General features: G+C 36.7%; 1 protein-coding gene across 2 annotated transcripts in view; it reads right to left on the bottom strand.

Annotated features, from left to right (window-relative positions):
• The window catches only part of Wdr24 (WD repeat domain 24), a 223,103-nt gene that overhangs the window by 132,592 nt on the left and 65,484 nt on the right, over positions 1-25,027 (bottom strand). For both annotated transcript variants that reach the window (XM_090383842.1, XM_090383843.1), the window contains exons 5-6: positions 15,580-15,724; positions 1,044-1,260 (exon numbers count right to left, since the gene is read on the bottom strand). In XM_090383842.1, the coding sequence (XP_090239968.1) occupies positions 1,044-1,260; positions 15,580-15,724 (362 nt within the window). The remainder of the gene's footprint in view (positions 1-1,043; positions 1,261-15,579; positions 15,725-25,027) is intronic.

The raw sequence follows: 25,027 nt of genomic DNA, 5'->3' as shown, positions 1-25,027 counted from the left end.
TTTTTTTTTTAATATCATTAGTGACAAAAAAGGTGATACTGTTTTGTAACAATATCAACTTTCTGCCCATAAAAGATGATATATGCTCTACAATGTTATCAATATTTGGCCCTGGCAGACATACCCTGGTCTTATTCCACTGATCCTTTTTTGCACTATATGTTTCTCTGACAACAGAGTCACTGACAATAACTACCTCCTGTAGGACCAGAGCATTATTCCTTGGGGATTGCCAATGCACAAATGTAAGCTCTGGTACTAAAGTGCACAGCTAATAGCTTGATTCATCCCCCCCTTAATTCCTTCAAGGGCATTCACCCTGTTCTTCAAGCTCTCATAAATGCCCATCAGAATGATGAATTCATACTTAATTTCTTCACACACATACTCTACACCAAACACACACACACAAAGACATTATGCACACCACTAGTTAAATTTTTTTTGATCACTAAGATACTGGAATATCCTCCTGTACCTCCTTCTTCATGTCACCATGTTGTTTCTTCCAAAGTCACCATGTAACTACTAATCAATTTCAAATTCAACAGGTAGGTAAGCTGCATGATGTCAAAGCTGTTAAAGACGGAGGAATAATAATCTATATCGACATTAATCAGTTGTTATGAAGATGAGAAGTGCTTGGCAAGTGCTTTTGTGGCTGCTGATTAATGTTGGATACAAATGTTTATTCTTCCAACTTTAAAGTTTCTAACATCACATGACTTGAATATTTCCTGTCCTGCCACTAAAATTTTCACATGTCTAGCAAACACATAAAGGCTTCTGAAAAAAACCATGGGATATAGCTGGGGCATGAATTTTTTTAAATGCTTTATTGAATAAGAAAAGTAAATTTAAAAAGTATTTATATATTGACATATTTATTATTATAAGTTAATATATTTATTATATACATTAATAGACATTTAATTGCCAAAGGAATCTAAGACAATTTAATTTAAACAATTACATACCTCAGAACCTTCAGGACAATACAGAACACAATGAACATAAGAAGCTATTAAAAATTAACTCATTACCTTTATGGTTTTATCTCTTCCTGCAGTAGCCAGCCACTTCTTTTCTTCTGGATGCCAATCACAGGTGAAAACAGGACCATTATGTGCTGTAAATTGGCGTTCATATTTATCAGTTCTCCTCAAATCCCAGAGTTGCACATGCCCATTTTCCTGAACTGCAGCAAATGTGAAGTATTGATGAGGTGAAAACTGCACGTCCCTCACACTTTCTGATTGACTAGATCAACAAACAATTATATAAATATATTATATATAAATACTGCACTAATTTTAATATTAACAAAAGTAGAATAAATATTTTATACGGTAAAAAAAATTTCAAAGAAAAGTCAATATGTATTTTTGCATTAGTATTAACACACAAGTTAAATATAAAATAAAATAATACCCAAAACACATGCAAAATTTAGCAACTATAACTTAATAAGTTTGCTGGTACATATACAGAATCTTGCCATTCACAGGGGTCACATTTAAGAAGATTCTGCAAACAGCAAGGCTAAGTGTCTATGGAAAGGAGGTTCTTGGCTCCTTAAGATATTTTTGTATAAAATATATTTTCATACTGTTTTAATATATTTTATACATATTTATGGTAATACCAATTCTGACAAGTATGTACTGAATGGCCATTTTATTAGGCATACTTAATTAATGGTGAATAGTACCCCTTTAGTCCTCAGAACTGCCTAGATTTGTCACGACATGGGCTCATGAGGTAGCCTCAGGAATACTGATCCAACTTGACTTAACTGCTTCCCATGATTACTGAAAACTAGATGAGTGCAGATCTCTACTTTGAAGAGTTTGTTCTACCTCATCCCACAGATGCTCAGTTGGATTGAGATCTAGTGATGGGGAGAGGGGGCAGAAGTAGGCTGAATTCACTCGCTCTGTTTTGGAAGAACTTAGTTGCAGATGGATACACTGCAGCCATGAAGAGATGTGTCTGGTCAAAAACAATTTACAAATAACTTGTGGCATCCAAATATTGCTCCACTGATATCTTGAGGGTTCTAATGTGCACCATAAATATGCTCCCTACACTATTACACTGGCTGGATTACACTCTATTACTATTACACTATTACACCCTACCTGTCAGGATGGGTCCAAGTATTCATGCTGTTATCATCATATTCTGGTCCTCCCATCAGTGTAAAACAACAGAGACCAGGATTCATGAGACCAGGTAATATTTTTCCAATCCCCTATTGCCCACTGTAATCATACCTTTTCATTTTTCACTAACAGGAGTGAAACCTGGTTCAGTCAATGGTTGAAATACCCCATCCACAACAAAGTACAATGAATTGTGTCCTGAAATACCTCTTTAGATGACTGTAGTCTTTCTGTTACTCTGCACAAGTCTTGTCAGCCTCTTTAGCCTATCACATCAGCAAGCTGTACTTTATCACAGGATCTGTTGACTGGATGTTATTTAGTTACTGGACCAATCTTGATATACCCAAGCAGTCATATGTAAAAACCCTAGCAGAGTTAAAGTTTCCAAGGTGTGTTTGGTACTAATACCATGCCTTGTTAAAAACCACTTAAAGATTTCATCTTGCCCATTCTTACACTGAATTACAATACATACAGTATCTCTATGTATCTATCCACCTGCTTTATATTGCATAATAAGATCACATGATGCTGTTATGGAAGGTTTTTTCCATTTCATGTTGCATTCTTAGCATAATTTCAAATTAAGGAAAGATTGTTGTGGAACAGATGTACAGAAGTTCACCTTCAGTCAGCGGATGATTGATTGTTGGAACAAGCTTCCATCTGTTGTTGTGAAAATGGGTAGTCTGAATAAATTCAAGGAAGAACTAGACAAATTCTTGGAGTATGGATGGGTGAAGTGGGTAGGTTTTTTTTTTTTTTTTTTTTGGCTGATGCTTTAGTTTTCTTGCATAATTTGCCACTACTAATACTAATCTGCAAGATTTCTATTCTTCTTTTCCTTGATCAGATTACTGTTTAAAATCTTCTGATGTCAATATTTCCTCAGATCGTGTGAGCAAAATTATCCTTGTAGGGATGAAATCCTTTATTCCTCAATCCATCCTAAAATCTTAGTTTTTATTAAATCTTGGTTTTCCAACTAATGTGATAAGGCTGTCTAAGATAAGAATGTTGCATATTATAATTGACTTGCATCCAAATCTTCAGATTCATTGTCTACCTACATTAAGTGTGCAACAATCATAAAGCAGAGTAGAAAACTTTCTTCTTATTCAAAAATCAGCAAGCATTCAGGTCTCTTGCCAAAGCTATTGGCTGCAACTTTATGCCCATCTATATCTCTTCTCTGTTAAAACTTGATGGTTCTATTGCCCCCACAGCTAAAGATAAAGCCAAGATACCAGCATACTACTTTTATTCTAACTCTTCTATTGATGATGTAGGCAAACCACCTCCTACCATTCCCAGTAAACTTCACTCAATGTCTCCTGTGGGCTTCAATGAAAAGGATGTCAGAAAAATTTTGAACAACCTTATGCCAAAAAAGCACAAGACCTTGATGATATTTCTCCACTCGTTCTCAAAACCTGTGCTCCAGGGCAGTGGTCGGCAACCAGTGGTCCGCGGACCACCGGTGGTCCGTGAGAGAATTTTGGTGGTCCACAGAGTAATCTGAATATATTTGCAATTTTCGTGTTTATTAAAATGTTTCATTATATTCTGATTCTACTTTTTTGCAATTTTCGCCTTATTACGTTGCATGTTTATAAAAGACCCAGTGCAATATCCGGTATTAGCGATGCTTTTATTGTAAAAAAATATAGAAAGCTATTTCTATTTCTTATCAATGGCCTAGCCTGAGCATGGCGTGCTTCGCAGTTCTTAGGTAAGTGATCAGTGATATTTTTATTTTAACTGTGCACAGTGTGATATTTAATGGCATCAAAGAGATGGGGTTTGATAACTATCTTATTTCTTGTTTGGTTTTAGATTCAAATAAAATAACCCCAATGAGTGAGAAAAAACAAGCAGGCATTTTGGCGCTTCTTAGGTAATACATCTTGTTGTCATGAGTTGATTAATGAATCAGAGCCTCCGCAGCCACCGCAAGGCATCATCAGGAAGGACATTAGAACTGGGGGTGGAGAGAAGAAAAGGTTCAAAGTTTCAAGAAAATATGATGCGAACTACTTGAAGTTTCAATTTATTCAAGAACCTGGAAGTGAACTGGATCCATGGCCGCTTTGTATTATATGTTCTGAGCGTTTATCCAATGATGCCACGAAACCTTCGAAACTCGGCAGGCACTTGCAGTCAAAACACCCAGATTTAGCTAAAAAGCCAGATGAATACTTCCAAAGGATGTGTAAAAATTTGCAAAAGCAAAAAAGTTCATTAGCAACAATGATTGTTGAAGATAAGTCCTTAGTAAAATCTTATTTTATAGCACTTCAAATCGTGAGATGTAAAAAGCTGTATACAACTGGAGAAGAATTAATTAAGCCTTGCTTTTTACAAGCCTGTGAAGAGGTTTTGGGGAAACAGGCTGTCCAGAAACTGAAAGGAATTCCTATGTCCGTTGTTGTTGTTGTTGTTGTTGATGGGGTTTTAAGTGCAATGGCTACTTAGGCCATATTGCACTTAGAAAAGTGATTCATACTGCCTGTGTTGTTTCATGTAGAGACAGTTAGAAATGGCTGTACAGACCTATTTGTTTTAAGAAGGAAAAGAATTCTGTGAGATTTGATTTTTCGCCTATGATATGGCTAAGTGACAAAGGTTCCTTTAAGCTTGCCAGAGAAATGAATGATACTAATCGAGCATTATTATATAGAGTACATTCCAGAAGTATGTGTTTGACTGTGAGTGGTGTATGGCAATGGTTACACTGAGGAGGGTCATTCCCTGACAGGAGGAACAGATGAGTTAAATGAGTATGGCCTATTCTGGCTCTGGCCAGAATTACTTCTTCTTGTCTGTTTGCAATGGGGCTGGAAGCCCATAATTTTGGTACAGGTTTAATTTGGAAAAGTTTATTATGAATTTGCGCTTGCCATTGCAGAGTCCATCGACCATTACATATAGTTCGGATCTTAATTTTATAATCTATGAATGGTACTAATGAATTCGTTGGGGCTGCTCTCGATGGATGTTTGGCAGCATCATCCGCAATTTCATTTCCTGGTATTCCAGTATGGCCAGGTATCCAGCAGAAAATAATCTTTTGTTGATGCTCTCTCAGACGTATCAACTCTGTTCTAATGAGCTTTATTAGAGGGTGATTAGACGGAGAGTTGTTTTGCAAGGCTAATAAGGAACTCTGCGAGTGTGTATATTAAGCTCTTTTGAATTGACATATGGAAAATGTGTTCTATAGCAAGCTTTATGGCATATAATTCAGTAGTGTAACTACTGCACTCTTTTGGGAGAGATAGAGAAATGATAGTATCGGGGAGTACTACTGCTGCGCCTGTTCCACTTTCAGACTTCGATCCATCCGTATAAATTTTAATGAAGTCGGGATAACATTGAGTATGAGCTATGTGTAGCTGTTTGATATTTATATCTGATAGGGAGTGTTTACCCCATTGTTGGAAATAATTGTCACAAGATGGCATGATAGCAGACCATGGAGGGTTGGGATCTATAGGATCTTGTAAGATTTTATTAAAGTGAATATCCCAATCTTCTGCTAGTTGTTTTAGCCTAATACCAGCAGGCCGAACTGACTGTGGTTTGTTTCTATACAAGGTCGTAAAATGTGGATTATAAAGTATTGACCAATTAGGATGGGTCATTTGGCTTTGGATCTTGGTTGCATAGTTCAGCAGCAACATCTTTCTCCTGATATTTAGGGGAGGTTCATGAGCTTCAACATACAAACTTTGCACTGGAGATGTTCTGAATGCACCTAGTGCTGTTCTGAGAGCTGAATGTTGAATAGGGTTGAGGCGAGATAAAGCACTCTCCCTAGCAGAGTCGAAGACAGGTGCACCGTAGTCCAGTCATGATCTGATTATGGTTCTATATAAATGAAGCAGGCTGTAACGATCTGCTCCCCATGTTGTGGCTGATAAGACTCTGAGTATGTTTAGTTTTTTTTGACAAGTAGTCCGGAGATGTTCAATGTGCTTTTGGAAATTTAACTTATTGTCAAAAAACAATCCTAGTAGACGAATACAATTAGTTATGGGAAGCGGATGGTTATTCAAATGCAGCTCGGGGTCCGGATGCATATTGCGTCTGGAGCAGAAGTGAATGGCAGTAGATTTCTGGCTGGACAGTCTATAACCATTTTGTGTCATCCATGTCAGGATGCGATTCATTGATATTTGAAGTTGGCGTTCAATGTAATGCATGTTTTGAGAATGACAAGAAATTGAGAGATCATCTGCGAAAAGGTATGAGTCCACAGTTTTCGGAATGAATTCAGTTATATGATTCATTCTCATTGCAAACAAGGTAGCGCTGAGAACGGACCCTTGTGGAATTCCTTCTTCTTGGATAAAGATTTTAGAGAGGGTTCCCCGATAGCGAACTTGAAAGGATCTCCGTTGAAGGAAATTTTGGATAAAATATGGTAAATTACCTCTCAGGCCAAGAGAATGTAGATCCTTTAAGATGCCAAAACGCCACGTAGTGTCAAAAGCTTTCTCAACGTCAAGACAGACCATGACGAGATGTTCCTTTTTGATGAAAGCATTTCTGATATTTGACTCGGCTTTGATCATGAGATCAAGTGAGGATCGGTTTTTCCGGAAACCGAATTGGTTGTTATTTATTAAGTTTTGAGACTCAAGGAACCAAGTGAGACGGCGATGTATCATTTTCTCGAGAGTTTTGCTGAGACAGCTGGTAAGGGATATCGGTCTGTAGTTTTGAGGAGCAGAATGATCTTTACCGGGTTTTGCAATCGGTAGTACATATGAATGACTCCAGGAGCTTGGGAAGGTATGTTCAGAAAAGATTCGATTATAAAATATGAGCAGCGAAGAGAGTGATCTTTGATCTAGATTTCGGAGCATTACATAATATATCCCATCAGGGCCAGCAGCACTGTTTCTTGAGTTTGTAAGAGATTGCTGTAGCTCAAACATGGTAAATGGTTGATTATAAGATAAAGCAGAATTGTCAGTGTAATTCAGTCTGGTTTTCTCTGCAACTGTTTTGCGTTTTTGGAATGACTGATCGTAAGCATTACAAGAAGACAACAGAGAAAATACAATTCCCAGTGCATTTGATATTTCTGTGTGATTAGAGAGTTCTTGTCCATTCCAGTTTAGTATCGGGGTGGATAGAGGTGGAAATTTATTGTTCAAACATTTTATTTTTCTCCAGATTAATCTGATGTCGGTATTTTTATTAACTGATGTGGCGAATTTAATCCACGTTTCTTTTCTTGCTTTGCGTCTGACATAGCGAGCTTTAGCTCTGAGCCGTTTATAGTTAATAAGATTGGAGGTGGTAGGATATTTGCGGAAAAGATTCCATGCTTTGTTTTTCTCTTTTTTTGCATTATTGCAATCTTCGTTCCACCAGTAATTTATTTTTCGTCTATTACTTGCTTGATATTGAGGAATTGCGACGGATGCAGCTGCCAGCATTTGATTTGTGATATGCTCAGTAACACTATTGATGGAACCGAACTGAATGATATCGTTGTCAAATGAGATGTGCGATCTATATTTTGCCCAGTCAGCCTTTGAAAATTTCCATTTAATTGGACTTTCTGTTGAAAGGGAATAGGATGTTTGAATTTTGCAGATTAACGGAAAGTGGTCGCTGCTATAAGGATCACTTAGAGATATCCAATCTATACTTGGAAAAAGGATTGGGGAACAGATGGAAAGGTCTATGGCAGATGTTGAGCCCGTAGGTAGGTGGACATATGTAGGAGACCCAGTATTCAATAATGTTAAATTCTGCCTATCGATCAGCATTTCGATAAGCTTACCTCGTCTGTCTGAGGTGGGGGAACCCCATAATGGGTGATGTGCATTAAAGTCTCCTAGTAAACAAAACGGAGATGGTAACTGCATGACAAGATTTTCAAGTTCCTGAATAGTATATTGATGACTAGGTGGAAGATAAATGGAAACCAATGTTAGAGTAATACCATTAACAACACGCGTGGCAACGGCTTCTAAGGATGTTTGTAATGGAATACGTCTGGCGGGGATGCTTGAGTCCACGAGTATCGCTACCCCTCCATGAGGGTTATTGGAGTCAGCCCTGTCTTGTCTGAATACAGTGTAATTTTTGATTGAAACTGAGACCAGAGATGTCAAATTAGTTTCTTGTAAGCACATTGCAAGAGGTTTATAGTGATGAATTAATTCGTGTATATCATCTAAGTTACTGCGAAGACCTCTACAATTCCATTGGATAACATGTTCCATTATTTGGTTTTGTAAGAGGAAGTTGAATCTGTCTGCTTTTTATGCATGGGTTGTTTGAAACGGTCAGATTTAGATTTTTCTTTTTTGGGAAAATTAGGGCGTCCTGAATCATTTTTATCCTCCATATCTCCATCTGCATGCAATTCAAGAAAATCCTCTTGGTTTGGCATATCATCAGTATCCATGCTTGTTGGTTGTTTCACCTCCACAGGATCTGGTTTATGCAATTTTTCTGTCATTGTACTGTGGGTTACGTTTTGAGTTGGAACTGTGAGTGGCGTATTATTACTTTGGTCCACTAACTGTGATTCAGATGTAGGTTGAGTTGTTAGTACTAATCGAGCCCAGTCGGCGATCGATTTCTTGGGAGAGACTGACACTTCTGTCTGACATGCTACTCATTTGAAACTATGGGAAGCCGAAGCATAAGTGGTTTTTGGAATACTTAATTTTACTTGTCTTCTAGCTTCTTGAAAAGATACTTTATTTTCAGTCTTGTATTTCTGTATTTGTTTTCCTAACTTCCAGAGATCGCAATCTTTGGAGTAAGCTGGGTGATTGCCCTTGCAATTGGGACATTGTGGGGTTTGAGCCTTGCATTCCGATTGAGTATGAGTTTTGCAACCGCAGTTTGGACATGTTGCATCTCCACGGCATGCTGTCTGGGAGTGGCCAAATTTCTGACATTTGTAGCATCTCAGAGGGTTTGGGATAAAGGGCCGAACACGACAGTTTAAATAGCCTGCTTTCACTGAGGATGGTAGGTTCGGTGAACTAAAGGTTAAAATTATGCTACGTGTTGGGACTAAGGTGCCGTCTTTTCGTATCATAATTCTCTTGGCCTGAGTGACATTTTGATCCTTTAGTTCCTGGATTATTTCTTCCTCGGGAACGTTCAAGGTCCCATTCACTGATCACTCCCTTGGAAGAATTCAGGGTGTTATGTGGAGTGACTTGAATTGGAATTCCACTTAAAGATGTAAGTTTTAACAGGAGGTCTGAGTGTCTCGGGTGAGAGGTCTCTATTAGCAAGTCACCGGACTGAAGACGTTTCACCATTTTTGGAGATGCTGCTGCATTTACAAGGCATCGTTGTATGATGAAAGGTGGAAAGCTTGCTGACAGGTTGTGAAGACAGAGAATGAATAATCAGGAAAGATGGAGATTCCTGCTTGTTTGCATCCTTTTTTTGTCTTTTCGACAATGAGAAGTCATGATCGGTTTCGTGGCTGTCATGTTGAGAGCTTTTTGGCTCTAATCGTGGGAAATCATGAGTATCCATTTTTACTCCTTTTAGCCCTGGGAGAAGGTCTTTCTTCTCCCAGATTACCGGCCCCGCCACGTGGAGGCAGGAGCGGTGCCACCAGTGACCAAGCGGTTATTTAGGTTAGTAGAGTGTGAGTATTTAATATAAATACAAAAAAAGAAAGGTAGATTCCCTTTCTGGGTTCTTACGTAAGACTTTTTAAGTGAAGAACCACTTTAAGTGAACAAAACGGAAGAAAATCGCACAACAAAAAATAGAACTATATCACTTTCAAAGATCACTTTATGAGTCGCAGAGAAAAATCGCTTGTCACTATCGCTTGGCACTCGGGGCCTTCCTATGTCCGCTAACACTGAAGTGCAGAATTGAAGATATGGCCGAAGATATTGAAAATCAAGTGACTGCACTTGTGAAAAATTCTACGTTTTATTCAATTCAACTTGATGAATCAACAGATATAACTAACAAGGCAGTTCTTTGTTTTATGAGGTTTGATTGCCAAGGAGAATTAAAGGAAGAACTCCTCTGTTCACTAATCTTGTCGGGTAGAACAGGCTCTGAAATTTTCAATGCACTTAATGGTTATTTCCTGAAACACAGTATTGAATGGAAGAAATGTGTTGGGATATGCAAGACGGTGCCGCAAGCATGACTCGACATCGTTCAGGAGTTGTAAAAGTGAAAGACGTTGGACATCCACACATCTTGTTTACTTATTGTATTATACATCGTGAGCAACTTGTGGCGAAAAGATTATCTCCAGAACTGTACAAAGTATTCTCTGATGTAATTAAAATTTTAAACGAAATTCACCACAAAGGGCTCAATTCTCGAATATTTCAGGCACTTTGTGAAGAAACGGGCTCTCAGCATACTCAAGTTCTTCTTCATGCTGAGGTGAGATGGCTGTTGAGGGGCAAAGTACTAGTCCGATTGTTCAACCTGCGCCAAGAAGTCAAGTTATTCTTCCAGCAGCAAAATAATTCGAGGTTCCACGATCTCTTGTCCGACAATGATTGGCTAGCTAAGTTTGCATACCTTGCAGATATTTTTTCTCCGTTAAACGAGCTGAACACTTCCTTGCAAGGACAGCTTATGGATGTGTTCACACTGCGAGGCAAAATGGATGCATTTCAAAGGAAGATATTGCTGTGGCAAACGCAGTTGGCTGAAGAATATCTGTAAATGTTCCCAAATTTTGATGATTATATGAAACAGGAGGATGTCAACTGACAGGTAATAACCCTTGTTCGATTGCACTTACAGTCACTCACTGACTCTTTTGGTTGTTATTACCCAAAAGAAGAGGACCCCAGACACAGAAATACGTGGATAATAGATCCATTTTTGGCGAAAATCGAGGATAGTAATTTGAACATGAAATAAAAAGAAAGCCTAATCGATCTATCATCCGATGACAGTCTCAAAGGTAAATTCCACTCATCCCTAACAAGATCTCATTTTTGGCTTTCCGTAAAAAGTGAGTACCGAGTGCTGAGTGAAAAGGCCATCAAAATTTTAATTCCATTCGCAACTACATATATGCGTGAAAAGACATTTTCATCAGTTACAGCAATTAAAAACAAGTACCGCTGTCGGCTAGAAATACAAACAGCTTTCCGTGTTGCAGTAACGTCATTGGAGCCAAGAATCCAACAGCTTATTTCAAACAAGCAGCAACAAATGTCACACTAATTATTTTGCTATAATTAATCCTTTATACACCTCTATGTCGAGGTGCACTCGATATTGCTTTCTGAATTATGTGTAATATGGTCCCTGAATTAAAATATTCAGAGCTACCATAATTAGTAGCACTAAATGTTTTTCACTTACTATCTAAATGATTGTGATTTCTGAATTTTTAGCACTATATTATTAAAATTATATCTAAAAATTTCATTTTTACCTCTGTCTCACATAAATTCATAAAAAAAGCCAAGACACCTTTACTAACATTCACAATATGAGTGTTATGGCATAGCTAGTCATTTTAATATGAGTGCTGAACTTAATATTTTACAAACTTCCTGTTTTAATCTTTCTATTAGGTCTGTTCAAAAAGTGTCCAGATTATGCTTGGTGTTTAAGCAGGCTGGGATAAATAGCAGAGTGCACTATGACAAAGAAAATGTGTTCAGACATGTCTCATCCTTACCTCTACGCAGTAAGCTGTCTGCTGATAGCAAAGATATTTTCACATCTCAGTCACTGAACAGTGTGCATGTGTGTGTGTTAAATTTTTCTTTAAAATCTAAAAAAAACAAAAGTCAAATCTCCTTATTAAAATAGCATATGGGCACACTGCAGTAGGCTGTAAACAAGTTTTTGATGGAAGCTGTCATCTCAAAGAGGACAAGCAACAGTCTTCAACTTCAACAATTGAAATCATGTCTCAAGTGCAAAGCTTGTAGCACTTGAGACATGATTTTAAACATTTTTTTCATGATCAAAACATTAACTGTTCATGAAATTACTGAAGACACCATCAGAAACTTTGAACATGAAATGCATTTCTGTAATGTTTGTGCTGTGACTATTAATGGATGAATGACATAAATGCCAACAAGCTGCTTCTGATTAATGATAAAGCATTTTTGACATATATCACAACTGGAGATGAAATATGGATTTATGAGTATGATCCTGACACCAAACAACACACATCCCAAAGGAAGATTTCTGATTCCACCAAACCAAAAAAAGCAGCAAGTGTGCAAAACAGAAAGAAAGAAAAGTTGCCATCATTTTATAACCATGAGGGTCTTGTCCACCACGAATATATTCTAGAGGGACAAGCAATTAATATAGAGTTCTATGTTTAAGTTCTGAGATAGCTTCCTAATGTAAAGTGAAGAAAAACACTAGAAAAGAAGAATCTTAAAGAACGGCTCCCTATGATAATTTGTGGTTGCATTGACTGCTACTTTTAAAATTTTTTGGCCAAAGAGAATTGCTCTAGGCCAGCAACACCCAATTCACCAGATATGGATCCACACCTTTTTTTTTTTTTTTCCCCCCCCTAAACTGTGAAAGGAAATTTATGTCATACAAACAATAAAGAATAAAAAGTAATGTGGCAGCTCAGCTTTTGGCAATTTCAAAATAAGCTTTTCAGTTCTTCTAAGAGTGGAAAAATTGTTGGACTGAGTCACCTCAGAAGGCTGTTAAAGTCATCACCCCATAAGTATGCTTATTGTCACTATTATCATAGCAGTCCAGATACTTTTTGAACAGACCCTGTACAACCTTTAAATCATCCATATGTCTGGAGTGTAATCAAGCCCCTGAGAAAGGAAATATTTATTTAATTATTTTATTTCTTTCTAACATTTTCACTTTCTAACTTTATTTTAGAACATTTTTATTTCTTTCTGACATTTTCACATATGTAACAGAGTGTCACTCTTTCTCCTAGAGTAAAGATTCAGTTCAATAAATAGTACAATATTGTGTGAAATATTAAATAGAAAAAAATTTAATTCTCAATAAGATTAACAATAAGCTCAAACTGACACTTATGCAGTACGATACACATAACATTCACATAAGGATTAAAATATAAATAAAATACAGGCAGTTCTCGACTTTACAAGTTAATTCGTTCCTAGCGTGCGCTCGTAAAGCGAGAATTTATTTCACATAGACATAAGGTTAAAAATAGGGGTTACATTCTCAACAATGAAATTAGTTAGCTAATTAGTTTATGTTTAAACAATTATTGATTTATCCAAAGAAATGAAAACGTAGCCTGTAAAATCAAGCAAATTATAATAATAGATAAATTATTTACGACTTACAAATGTTAAAGAATGTTTATTTTTCATCATCATCGACTAAATGCACATTTATTATTGGCTTGGCACTCTTTGGTTTGTTGCACAAGGAGTTGTCTTCTTCAGAAATGTTTCAAGAGACATTTGTTTCCAAGATATTCTCTTTTAATAATAATAAATTTCACGATTGCATGCATAAGCATCTTTTAACGGCACACACAAATTTCAACTAACACGATTCACGTGGAGTACCAATTTTACGAAGCTTAAAAAAAAAAAAAAAAAGGAATGAAGAGAAGATTCTGAAAATTTATTTATGTTTTTTATACGATTGAAGATTTCAGTAAAGGGGAAACACATTTCACCATAATAACGTTAAAACCCACACAATTCCAGCTATCGGTATTTTTGCAAATGCAAGAAGATCGAGTTTACAATTGCTTGCAGTAACAGAAAAGCCCAATAAACTGGAAAGTACAAATTGTTTTTGTTTTATGGTCGTGACCTCCAGAAATGTGCTTTAGAAAATTATCACAAAGTCGTTTAAAATTGATTCTTATAACGAACATATGATAACGATGAAAGTGCAGTGCATTTTAATGATCTGAATTGGTAACTAATACAATTTACAAACCATGCTCACGACCTTTTATATGGCCTTAAGGTCACACTCGTGACCTTAAAAATGACATTTTAGAGAGATAAATAGCTTGGTTATACAGCGAAAATTGCAACTTCCGAGATCTTGAAACGAATTGTTATTGGGTTCATCTTATGATATTTTAACAACACGATGGTGTCTCTGGAACGGATTAATATCGTAAAGCTGTGTACACTGTATTTTATAGCTACACACGTGGTTTGAAATGCGGTATTTATGAATGTTTAACATTCATTTTTTGCAATTAATGTTCATATTTTCGATTTTGTTAATGCTTGAGGGAAAAAACTCTTAAACCCGAGAACTCGTAAAGCAAAAACTCTTAAAGCGAGAACTGCCTGTATTAAAAATATACACATAAATAAGTTCCATATGATCCAGTGAACACAATAATGATCACTACAAGAAATCACATTTCAAATTTTTGATTTTTAACTTATTTATTCTTGCAGTTTAAAATTAATTGTGTTGTTAACAGCTTGTTGTAACATTCTATTTAAACATTTCATAAATTATCCTCTTACATATTTCATCCTGTATTTATGTGCTTTATATAATATGTAAGGGGTTATTTATTTATCTTATACTTCTGTACTCTGTTACAATAACTAATAAAAAATGTGTTATAGTAATGAATAATAAATATGTCCTTGGCGTTTTAAGTGCTAACATTTTGATGCCTCCTCTTCGGTGAAACAGAAAGCATCAAAGTTCAGGAGGTGCCACATGCTGAAATAATCTACCCAGTCACTGAACATTAATAGAGAGTGGGTGAAATGAGCTAATTCTGGCATTGAGAAAATTTGTTATGTCATATCTAACAAGTCGAATCTACCTAACAATTTATCCTTTTCTTTGTCTGACAGTCATAAAACTGTATGTGTTTACAGTGACTTTTATCAAATACTTAAATCTGGATTATTTCAGGATAACCATTATTCTAAAGAATTTCTGAAATCTGAGCATTAAAATTAATAAAAAAAGAATCACAGATTTGAATAAATATAAAAAATTCTTAATACATTAAAACTGTTTCTAAATTAAAAACTTCTGATCATTAATATTATTAGAGTGTCTTTTTCAGTTTTGTTCTATATTTTTTCCAAGAATTCTGGATAAACTGTATTACATTACTTAAATCTGGCAAGAAAGAGAAACTATTTACCATTTATTAACATGATCTGTGTGTCATGTTCATTGGTCATACTTAAATTTATGAGTATCACAAGCACTTGTTTGTCAGGTCCCTAGCCAAAGTCTGATTGGTGTGATTAGCACAGAAACCAAGCACTAGGTCTTCCAGTTACAAAACTGGAAGATTCAATGATATATTCAGATAGAAGAAAAATAATACTGAGGAAGGTATTCTGCATGCACATATCTTGAATCTGAACATACCCTATAAGGATATTGCTTAAAAAATAACCTATCAGATCGTATATATAAAAATTTGTAAAATTACCTGTAGAATGTGCTAACAGCCTCTCTCTTTCTCAAATCAAAACACTTCATAGTTCCATCTTGAGATCCACTCAATAATATATGCGATTCTGTGGTATGAAAACATACCTTATTTACTGTCCTCTTGTGGTCTTGAAATACTATATCTGAAAATACAGATAAAATATTTTGTGGCTATACAAATGGTATTAAATTTATAATTTTCTCTATTAACACACATTTCAATGTTAATAAACTGTAGATACAGAGTTTATATTTTTATTTCTTTTTATGTCTAGCTGTTATTTTATTCCACATCTTTCCCCTCACTCAGCCACTTTTTTTTTGAGAAGAGAATTAAAAATTTCCACATACAAGTAACTTCGCTATTTTCATTTATGGTGCATAGATATGGATTTTTTCAGGAGGAATATTATGCCTTACATTCATGAACAGATAAATATGAACATCAGTCAGAAACAGTATTTTGCAGACACAATGATACAATGAAGTTAGGCTTATTTAATAGCAGTCATAAGAAATATATATGTAAAATAAAAAAAAAATAATGTCACCTGGTTATATGCAAGGTTTATATGTAAGGTTTAACGTAAAACTAGATAGCGAAATACATGGCACTCTATCAGAAATCTGTTAGCTTAGTATAGTATTATCAATTAATCAAAAATGTATTAATCTTATTAAATTTCATTGTTAATTAAACTGTACTTAAACAGAATCATGACCCAGACTAGAGCAGCAAAGCAAGGAGCACAAAGTAGCAGTAGTACTGTGGCTCAGGGGAGAACCAAAGGGGATGATCTCCACTGCATCACAGTCTAAAAAAATTTGCGAAATGTGAAATGTTTGCAGACCTTTCTAGAACAGGACATGATCTAGTGAAGAAGAATGTCTTAGTGGGTGTTGGGTGCAGAAACTATAAAGAAATTAGGCACAAACTCAGTGTTCTGATGGGAGTCTATGAGAGTTTGAGGTGCAGGGTTGATGCAATCGAAGAAATTAATATGAGGGGCCCCATCAAGCTCTCAGGTGCCCAACTGAATGCCCAAGCTCACTCCTGTGCATAAGGCAACACAGTGGTAATTCCCAAGGCAGAATGCACTGGTCCCACAGAAGCTAGTTATTGTCAGTGACTCTAATGTCAAGGAGATGGGGAATATACAGGTAGTTCTTGACTTTATGAGTTAATTCATTCCTTGCGTGCACTCGTAAAACGGAAATTTATTTCCCTTAGACATAATATTAAAAATAGGGGTTACATTATCAACAATGAAATTAGTTAGCTAATTAGTTTATGTTTAAACAACGACTGATTTATCCAAAGAAATTAAAACATAGCCTGTAAAATTAAGCAAATTATAATAATAGAGAAATTATTTATGACTTACAAATGTTAAAGAATGCTTATTCTTCATCATCATCATCGACTAAATGCACACTCTTTGATCACTCATTATCGGCTCGGCACTTGTTGGTTTGTTGCACAAGGAGTCATCTTCTTCAGAAATGCTTCAAGCGGCGTTTATTTCCAAGATAATCTTCTCTTTTCTTTATAAATTTCAATAGCATGCATAAGCATTTTTTAACGGAATGCACAAATTGCAACTAACATGATTTTCGCGGAGTAACAAGTTTACGAAGCTTAAAAAAAAAAAAAGAATGAAGAGAAGATTCTGAAGATTTATTTATGTTTTTTATACGATTGAAGATTTCAGTAAAGGGCAAATACATTTCACCATAATAACAATTCCAGCTATCGGTATTTTCACAAATGCAATAACATTGAGTTTACTACCCATTTATAACTGCTTGCAGTAACAGAAAAGCCCAATAAAATGGAAAATGCAAATCGTTTTTATTGTTTTATGGTCGTGACTTCCCTTTTTTTTTTTTTTTTTTTTTTATGAGAACCCCAAACACGAGAGGTATTAGAACCTATAGTACTTAGTACAGTGCTTGGGTTAACTGTGCGTCCTGAAATGTGCTTTAGAAAAATATCACAAAGCCGTTCAAAACTGGTTCTTATAACATATAATAACGTGCGTTTAATGATTTGAATTGGTAACTAATACAATTTACACTATAAAAATGACCTTTTAGGGAGTTATAAAAGTAAACTTGAACTTCCAAGGTGTTGGAATGAATTACCAAAAAACAATGTGTTACTGGGTTCACATTACGATATTTCCGCAATACGATGGTAATGGATTAATATCGTAAAGCAGGGTACATTGTATCGCATAGCTAAGCACGTGAAATGTGGTATTTATGAATGTTTAACATTCATTTTTTGCAATTAATGTGCATAGTTTTGATTTTGTTGATACTTGAAAAAAAACAAAAAAAAACTCATAAAGCGGAAACTGTCTGTATTATGCAAAAACAATATGTGAAACCGGACCAGGGTATGTCTGCCAGGGCCAAAAGTTGACAATATTCTAGAGCAGATATCATCTTTTAAGGGCACAAAAGGTTATAATGTTGTACACGTTGGCACTAATGACCTTAAGAGTAAGAGATCTGCAGATTTACTTAACAACTACAGGTCAATGTTGAAAAAAAGTCACGAGTTAGGGTTAAATTTGAATGTGTCTGCAATTCTCTCCAGACACGATAGAAAGGAGTATGTGACAAGAGCCTTGTCAATCAATTTGGCCCTGGAGAGATTGTGCAAGGCTAATGGGGTACAATTTTTTCAGCTTGGTATGTGCTTGCTAACAGCAGAGACTGCTTCTACAGGGAGGGGAGACACTTAAAATACAAGAATATTTGCTGATGATATCGAGGCAGTGTCAGGTGGGTCGGAAAATTGCTAGCTTGGGGGGATCCACAGACTAAATGATTAACAGTAGTCACAGGCAGAGGCAAAAGTGATTCTTGCATTGCTTCTATTGTAATGAGCAGCAGCCTAGAGAGCAAGTTGCTGGGGATTTCAAGAGCTGCTGGAAATCATCATAGAACAAGTAAATCCATGGCTGTGTTAGGGTAAAAACAGGTGAATGTATATATGAATGTACACCAATGCTAGAAGTATAATAAGTAAATAAATTTGATGAATTTGAAGTGCTGATCAGGACATCAAAGGCAGATATTGTTGGGATATCAGAGACATGGTGTCACACAGTTATAAGCAGTGCAGAATTAGAATTTGGAGAATACAATTTGTACAGAAAGGATAGACAAAGTAGGAGGGGTTATACTGTTAGTTAAGAAACACAAAATCTAAAGAAGTGCATCTGGGTGACATGGGTGGATAGTGCAATGTTGAGTCAGTTTAGTGTGACATAAACACTGGTTACTTAGACTAGGCACATTATAGCCTAAGCTGCCCTTGCGCCAATAGCTCTCAAACAACAACAACAACAACAAAGACTGGGAAAGGGAAGATGAGATTAGGAGCGTGTTATAGGCCTAATGACTCTGATGAGTACAGAGAACATTTGTGCAGAGAAATAGAGTGGGCCAGTAAATCAGAATGTGTTGTAATGGGGGACTTCAACATAAGAAAAGCACCTGTAGGGGATGGGATCTATCCAGTTATATTAAAGGAGACGGCAAAGCAACTAAGCAAACCCTTAGTCATGATTATGAGAGCATCGTTGGACTCGGGAGGTTCCCACGGACTGGTTGTTGTTGTTTGGTTTTTAGGAGCATTAGCAACTAAGGCCATATTTCTCCGGGATATGCAGTGGTCATTCCCTGACCTTTCCGCATCTTCCGTATTTGGTGGTGACGGGCTCGAACCCTGGTCTAATCAAGAAGCGTGTGATACGCACTGCTGCTCCTTCCCACCTGGCTACGGAGGCACCACCCACGGACTGGAGATGTGCAAATGTATTCCCAATTCACAAAGGGGGATCGAAGGGTGACACGAGTAATTACAGACCAGTTAGTTTAACTTCTGTTCCGGGTAAAATAACGGAGTCACTGGTTAAAGATGCATTGCAAGATCATCTAGACAAGACTGCAGCAATAATTCAGACACAGCATGGGTTTGTTAAGGGAGAGTCTTGTCTGACAAATTTGATAGGATATTATGATGTGGTTACAACGGAACTGGATGCAAAAAATAATTTTGATATCATATATTTGGATTTCAGGAAAGCTTTTAACACTGTTGCGCATGGAAGACTATTGTACAAATTGGAGCAGAATGGTATTATGGGTAGTTGCTACAATGGATAAAAGGATGGTTAAGTGGGAGAAGACAGAGGGTGGTAATCAATGGGTGCTGCTCTTTGTGGACTAATGTTATTAGTGGAGTCCCACAGGGTTCGGTGTTGGGTCCACTGTTGTTTTGTATATTTATCAATGATATTGATGAAGGTATATCAGGCTTAATGTCGAAGTTTGCAGATGATACAAAGGTTGGCAGGGTTGTTAATGACAGTAATGGCAGTGTGCTACTGCAACAGGATCTAGATAATTTGGGCAGATGGGCTAAGAAGTGGCAACTCTTACCTTGACAAATGCAAAGTACTGCATATGGGTAGAAGTAACCCCAGAGAAACATACCAACTGTGTGGTACTACACTTAAGGTGGTAGAAATGAAAAAGACCTGGGAGTAATTGTGCAGTCAGATATGAAGTTTTCTGAGCAATGCAGACATGCTGCCAGGGCAGGTCATGGGGTTTTGTCAATGATATATAGGAATTTTGCTAGCAGGGAGAAGGAGGTGATTGTCCCTCTGTATAAGGGAATGGTCAGGCCACGCCTTGAGTACTGCATACAGGTCTGGAGGCCTCATTTTAGGAAGGTGTAGATTTACTTGAGCGTGTACAGAGAAGGGCAACAAGGTTGGTGAGGGGAATGAAGGGATCCTCTTACCAAGAGAGGCTTAAGTTCTGCAAATTGCAGTGGCTGGAGACTAGGCACCTGCATGGTGATCTGATTGAGGTGTATAAGGCCTTGAATGGGTTGAGCACACTGAATTCTGATGGGATCCTTCCACTTGTTCAGATTACGAACCTAAGGGGGCATAAATTCAAATTAAGAAAGGCCAAATGTAGAATAGATGTGCGGAAATTTGCCTTTAGCCAGCGGGTGGTTAATTGCTGGAACAAACTTCCATCTGTCGTTGTGGAAGTTGATATGTTGAATAAATTTAAGGAGGAACTGGACAGGCATTTGGAGGGAATGGTGTGATTTTTTTTTTTTTTTTTTTTTTTGCTGTTGCTGCATAAGCTTATACACTTGCTTTCTTGCACCACATGCCACTACTACTATTACTTCAATTTTCCAGATGTTGATTGAAACTTGTGGTTTGGTCACTCATACACTAGCAAGACTTTTGTGGATTTACTGGATAATAGTTTTCAACAAGCAACACATTCGAGAGAAAACCAGAGGAAGTAATAGTTTTGATGTGATTATCAGCAGTGATTATTCATGCATTAAGAATTTTCAGATATAGGAACCAGTAGGTGACAGTGATCAAAGTGTACTGATTTGGTATTTACTTAAAGATGTAACTACCATCAATGGTAAAGGGAAGGGTTTTTGTTTTCATAAAGGTGACTACAGTAGTCTCGGAGAGTTTTTAAATTCTATACAGTGGGATCAACTGATGATGTTAAAAACAGCAAATTCTAAATGGGAAGCCTTCAAGAAAATAACCTTGGAAGCTACTAGGCTTTTTACCACTAACTAAGAAATACTGGTCAGGGTTCAGGACCAAATGGAGGTCAGATGAATTAATGAGGCTCGTGGCAGAGAAGAAAAAAAAAAGTGAGGAATGCATATAAATTATCAGGTGACACAGAAGCCTATTGACAGATATAAGCTAATCTGTAATCAAGTCACAAAGGAGGTTAAGCAAGTGAAGGCTGATTACAAGAAATCCTTGGCAAAGGATGCAAAGAAAAACAACAAAGGCTTCTTTACTTATGTAAACTCTAGAAGGAAGGGGATGAATCAGATTGGTCCACTTGTTGATGGTGGTTCGACTGTTGATGATCCTGCCCAGATAGCTGACAAACTGAACGAGTCTTTTGCATCTACATTCACACAAGGTATTCTATAAGGAAGAGGAGGACAGAAGTCTACTAAACTCTAACAGGGAGCTAAATGATTTTGTAATAAGAGAGAGCAAAGTGGAGGAGAAATTAGCATTAGCAGAGGTACGTGACTCAAGAAAGCAAGCTTATACAGCATCAGCCAATAAAAAAAAGAAACCACCCCCTTTCCATTTCACTGATCCATTCATTCCAAATGTTTGTCTAGTTCTGCCCTGAATTTATTTAAGCTATCAACTTCCACAACAGCAGATGGAAGTTTGTTCCAAAAATCAACTACCCACTGGCTAAAAGCAAACTTCCGCACATCTATTCTAAAACTGTCTTTCCTCAGTTTGAATATATGCCCCCTCAGGTTAGTAATCTGAGCAAGAGGAAGAGTCTCATTAGCATTGAGCCTGCTCGATCCATTCAAGGCCTTATAAAACTCAATCAGATCGCCTCGCAGGTGCCTAGTCTCCAGAAGCTGCAATTTTCAGAACTTAAGCCTTTCTTCATAAGAGCACCCCTTTGTTCCGCTCACCAATCTTGTTGCAGTTTTTCTGTACTCATTCTAACAACTCTACATCCTTCCTAAACAACTTCCTAAATGAGGCTTCCAGACCTGTACATAGTACTCAACATATGGCCTGACCATTGCCTTATACAAGGAGATAATCACCTCCTTTTTGCCGCTCGTAAAATTCCTATATATCATTGACGAGACCCCCACTGTTGTTCTGCTATCCTGTCTGCACTGCTCAGAAAACTTCATATCTGACTGCACAATTACCCCAAGGTCTCTTTCATTCTCCACTACCCTGAGTGTAACACCAACCAGTTGGTACATTTCTTTGGGGTTACTGCTATCCACATGCAGTGCCTTGCATTTGTCAATGTTAAACTTCAGTTGCCATTACTCAGCCCATCTCCCAAACTTTTCCAAATCCTTGTTCAGCAGCATAATGTCATTAATTGTTATTAACAACCCTGTCAACCTTTGTATCATCTGCAAAAACTGTGACATTAAGATTGTCACAGTTTTTCCATCAATATCATTGATAAATATACAAAACAACAATGGGCGCAACACCGAACCCTGAGAGACACCACTAATAACATTAGTCCACATAGAACAGTACCCATTAATTACCACTCTCTGACTTCTCTCACTCAACCGTCCTTTTATCCATTGTAGCAACTTGCTCTTAATGTCATATTGTTCCAATTTGTACAGTGGTCTTCCATGTGCAACAGTATCAAAAGCTTTCCTGAAATCCAAGTATAGGCAACTCTCGGTTTACGAACGAGTTCTGTTTCAAGACTTTGTTTGTTATACATTTTGTTCGTTATGTGTATCTTGCATTCCTGAGCTTTTATGATACATATTGTATACATTAGCAACCATTTTAAAGCATTAAAACCACGTACTAAACACCGAATGGTCTATACAATGTTTTATTATAATGTATGTATGCGTTATGGTTTATTGTATACGATACCTAGCGTAAAATAAAATAAGAAAAGAATTAAAAAACAAGGTATCATACTTGTTAATTTTAATTAAAAACATAGTTACAAAATAGAAATAAATAAAATGAGTACTAACATAATATATGTACTATAAATACATATGTATTCAACTTTTACTTGTCGATTTCTTCATCAGAGTTCAATATTTTCCACATAATTGACACTAGGTGCAGATGAGGCAGATGGAAAGGCATCTGATAATGAAGAAACAGCTGGGTTTTCCATATTTTAAAATTGTTTTTATAGAAGATTGCACAGTTTTTTTCAAAAATCTCACTGTAGCATGCTAGACAGTCAAACACTTCTTTTAACTTTTGCAATTCTTTCTATATTTACATCTTCTTCTTCAAAGATTGCTAACCCCTCAGAAATTGATTAAAAAGCATTTAAACATTCTACGTGGCGTGGTGTGTAAACCAAAGTTTTTTTACTGACTAGATTACTTTCATTAACCAAGAACAGTTCAGTATAATTATCATAATAATTTTCTGATAATTATTGTAATAAATACATTTTTAAAAATGTTTATTTATTTAAATCTTACAATTATGTTCACGTTTGGTTAACATTTGGCATGTTTGTCATTTTGTTTTATAAGGAACTATCTATTGGCGACTTTAAGAAATTTTGAAAGAATTGTGACGTTCGTTATAGCGAATGTGCATAAATCGAACATTCTTAAACCGAGAGTTGCCTGTATATGATATCAAAATTATTTTTTCCATCCAGTTCCTTTGTGACCACATCATAGTATCCAATCAAATCGATCAGACAAGACTTCCCCTTGACAAACCCATGCTGTGTCTGAATTATTACTGCTGCCTTGTCTAGATGATCCTGCAATGCTTCTTTACCCAGTGACTCCATTATTTTCCCTGGAACAGAAGTCAAACTAACAGGTCTATAATTACTCGTGTCACCCTTTGATTCCCCTTTGTGAATTAGAGATACATTTGCACATCTCCAGTCTGTGGGGATTTCCCCAAAGTCCAAGGATGCTCTCATAATTATGGCTAAGGGTTTGCTTACTTCCTTTGCCACCTCCTTTAATGTAACTGGATAGATCCCATCTACCCTAGATGCCTTTCATATATTTAACTTTAAGAATTTCTCCTCCACTTTGCTCTCAGTTATTACAAAATAATTTTGTAAGAGTTTTATAGACATCCGGCCCTCCTCACGTGTGAATATAGTTGCAAAATACTTATTTAGTTCAGCAGCTATCTGAGAATGATCATCTACAGTCGAACCACTGACATCAAGTGGACCAATCTGATTCATCCCCTTCCTTTTAGAGTTTATATAAGTAAAGAAGTCTTTGCTGGTTTTTTTAAGATTTTCATAATCTGCCTTCGTTTGCCTAACCTCCTTTGTGATTTGATTACAGACTAGCTTGTATCTACCATAAGCTTCTGTGTCGCCTGACAATTTATGTGCATCCCATGCATTTTTCTTCTCTGTCAAGAATCTCATTAGTTCATCTGACATCCATTTGCACCTAAACCTAGAGCCGTATTTCTTAGTTGAAACAAAAAGCCTAGTAGCTTCCAAAATTACTTCCTCGAATGCTTCCCATTTAGAATTTGCTGTTGGTAACATAATCAGTTGGTCCCAATGCATAGAAGCTAAAGAATCTCTGAGACCACTGTATTTGCCTTTATGAAAGCAAAACCCTTCCCATTACCCCTGATGGTAGTTACAACTTTAAGTAAATATCAAACCAGTACACTGTGATCACTGCCACCTAGTGGTTCCTTTATTGGTAAATTCTTAATGCATGAATAATCACTGCTGATAATCAGATCAAGAGTGTTACTCCCTCTTGTTGCCTCACTAACATGCTGCTATAGAAAACAATCACCCAATAAATCCACAAAAGCCTTGCTAGTGTGCAAGTGACCAACCAACAAGTTCCAGTGGAT

Source organism: Mastigoproctus giganteus, chromosome 10, assembly GCF_048544385.1.
Source record: "Mastigoproctus giganteus isolate SK-2022 chromosome 10, ASM4854438v1, whole genome shotgun sequence".
NCBI classification, from domain to species: domain Eukaryota; kingdom Metazoa; phylum Arthropoda; class Arachnida; order Uropygi; family Thelyphonidae; genus Mastigoproctus; species Mastigoproctus giganteus.
Note: the sequence above shows the minus strand (reverse complement) of the source record. Positions and strands in the feature narration are given on the sequence as shown.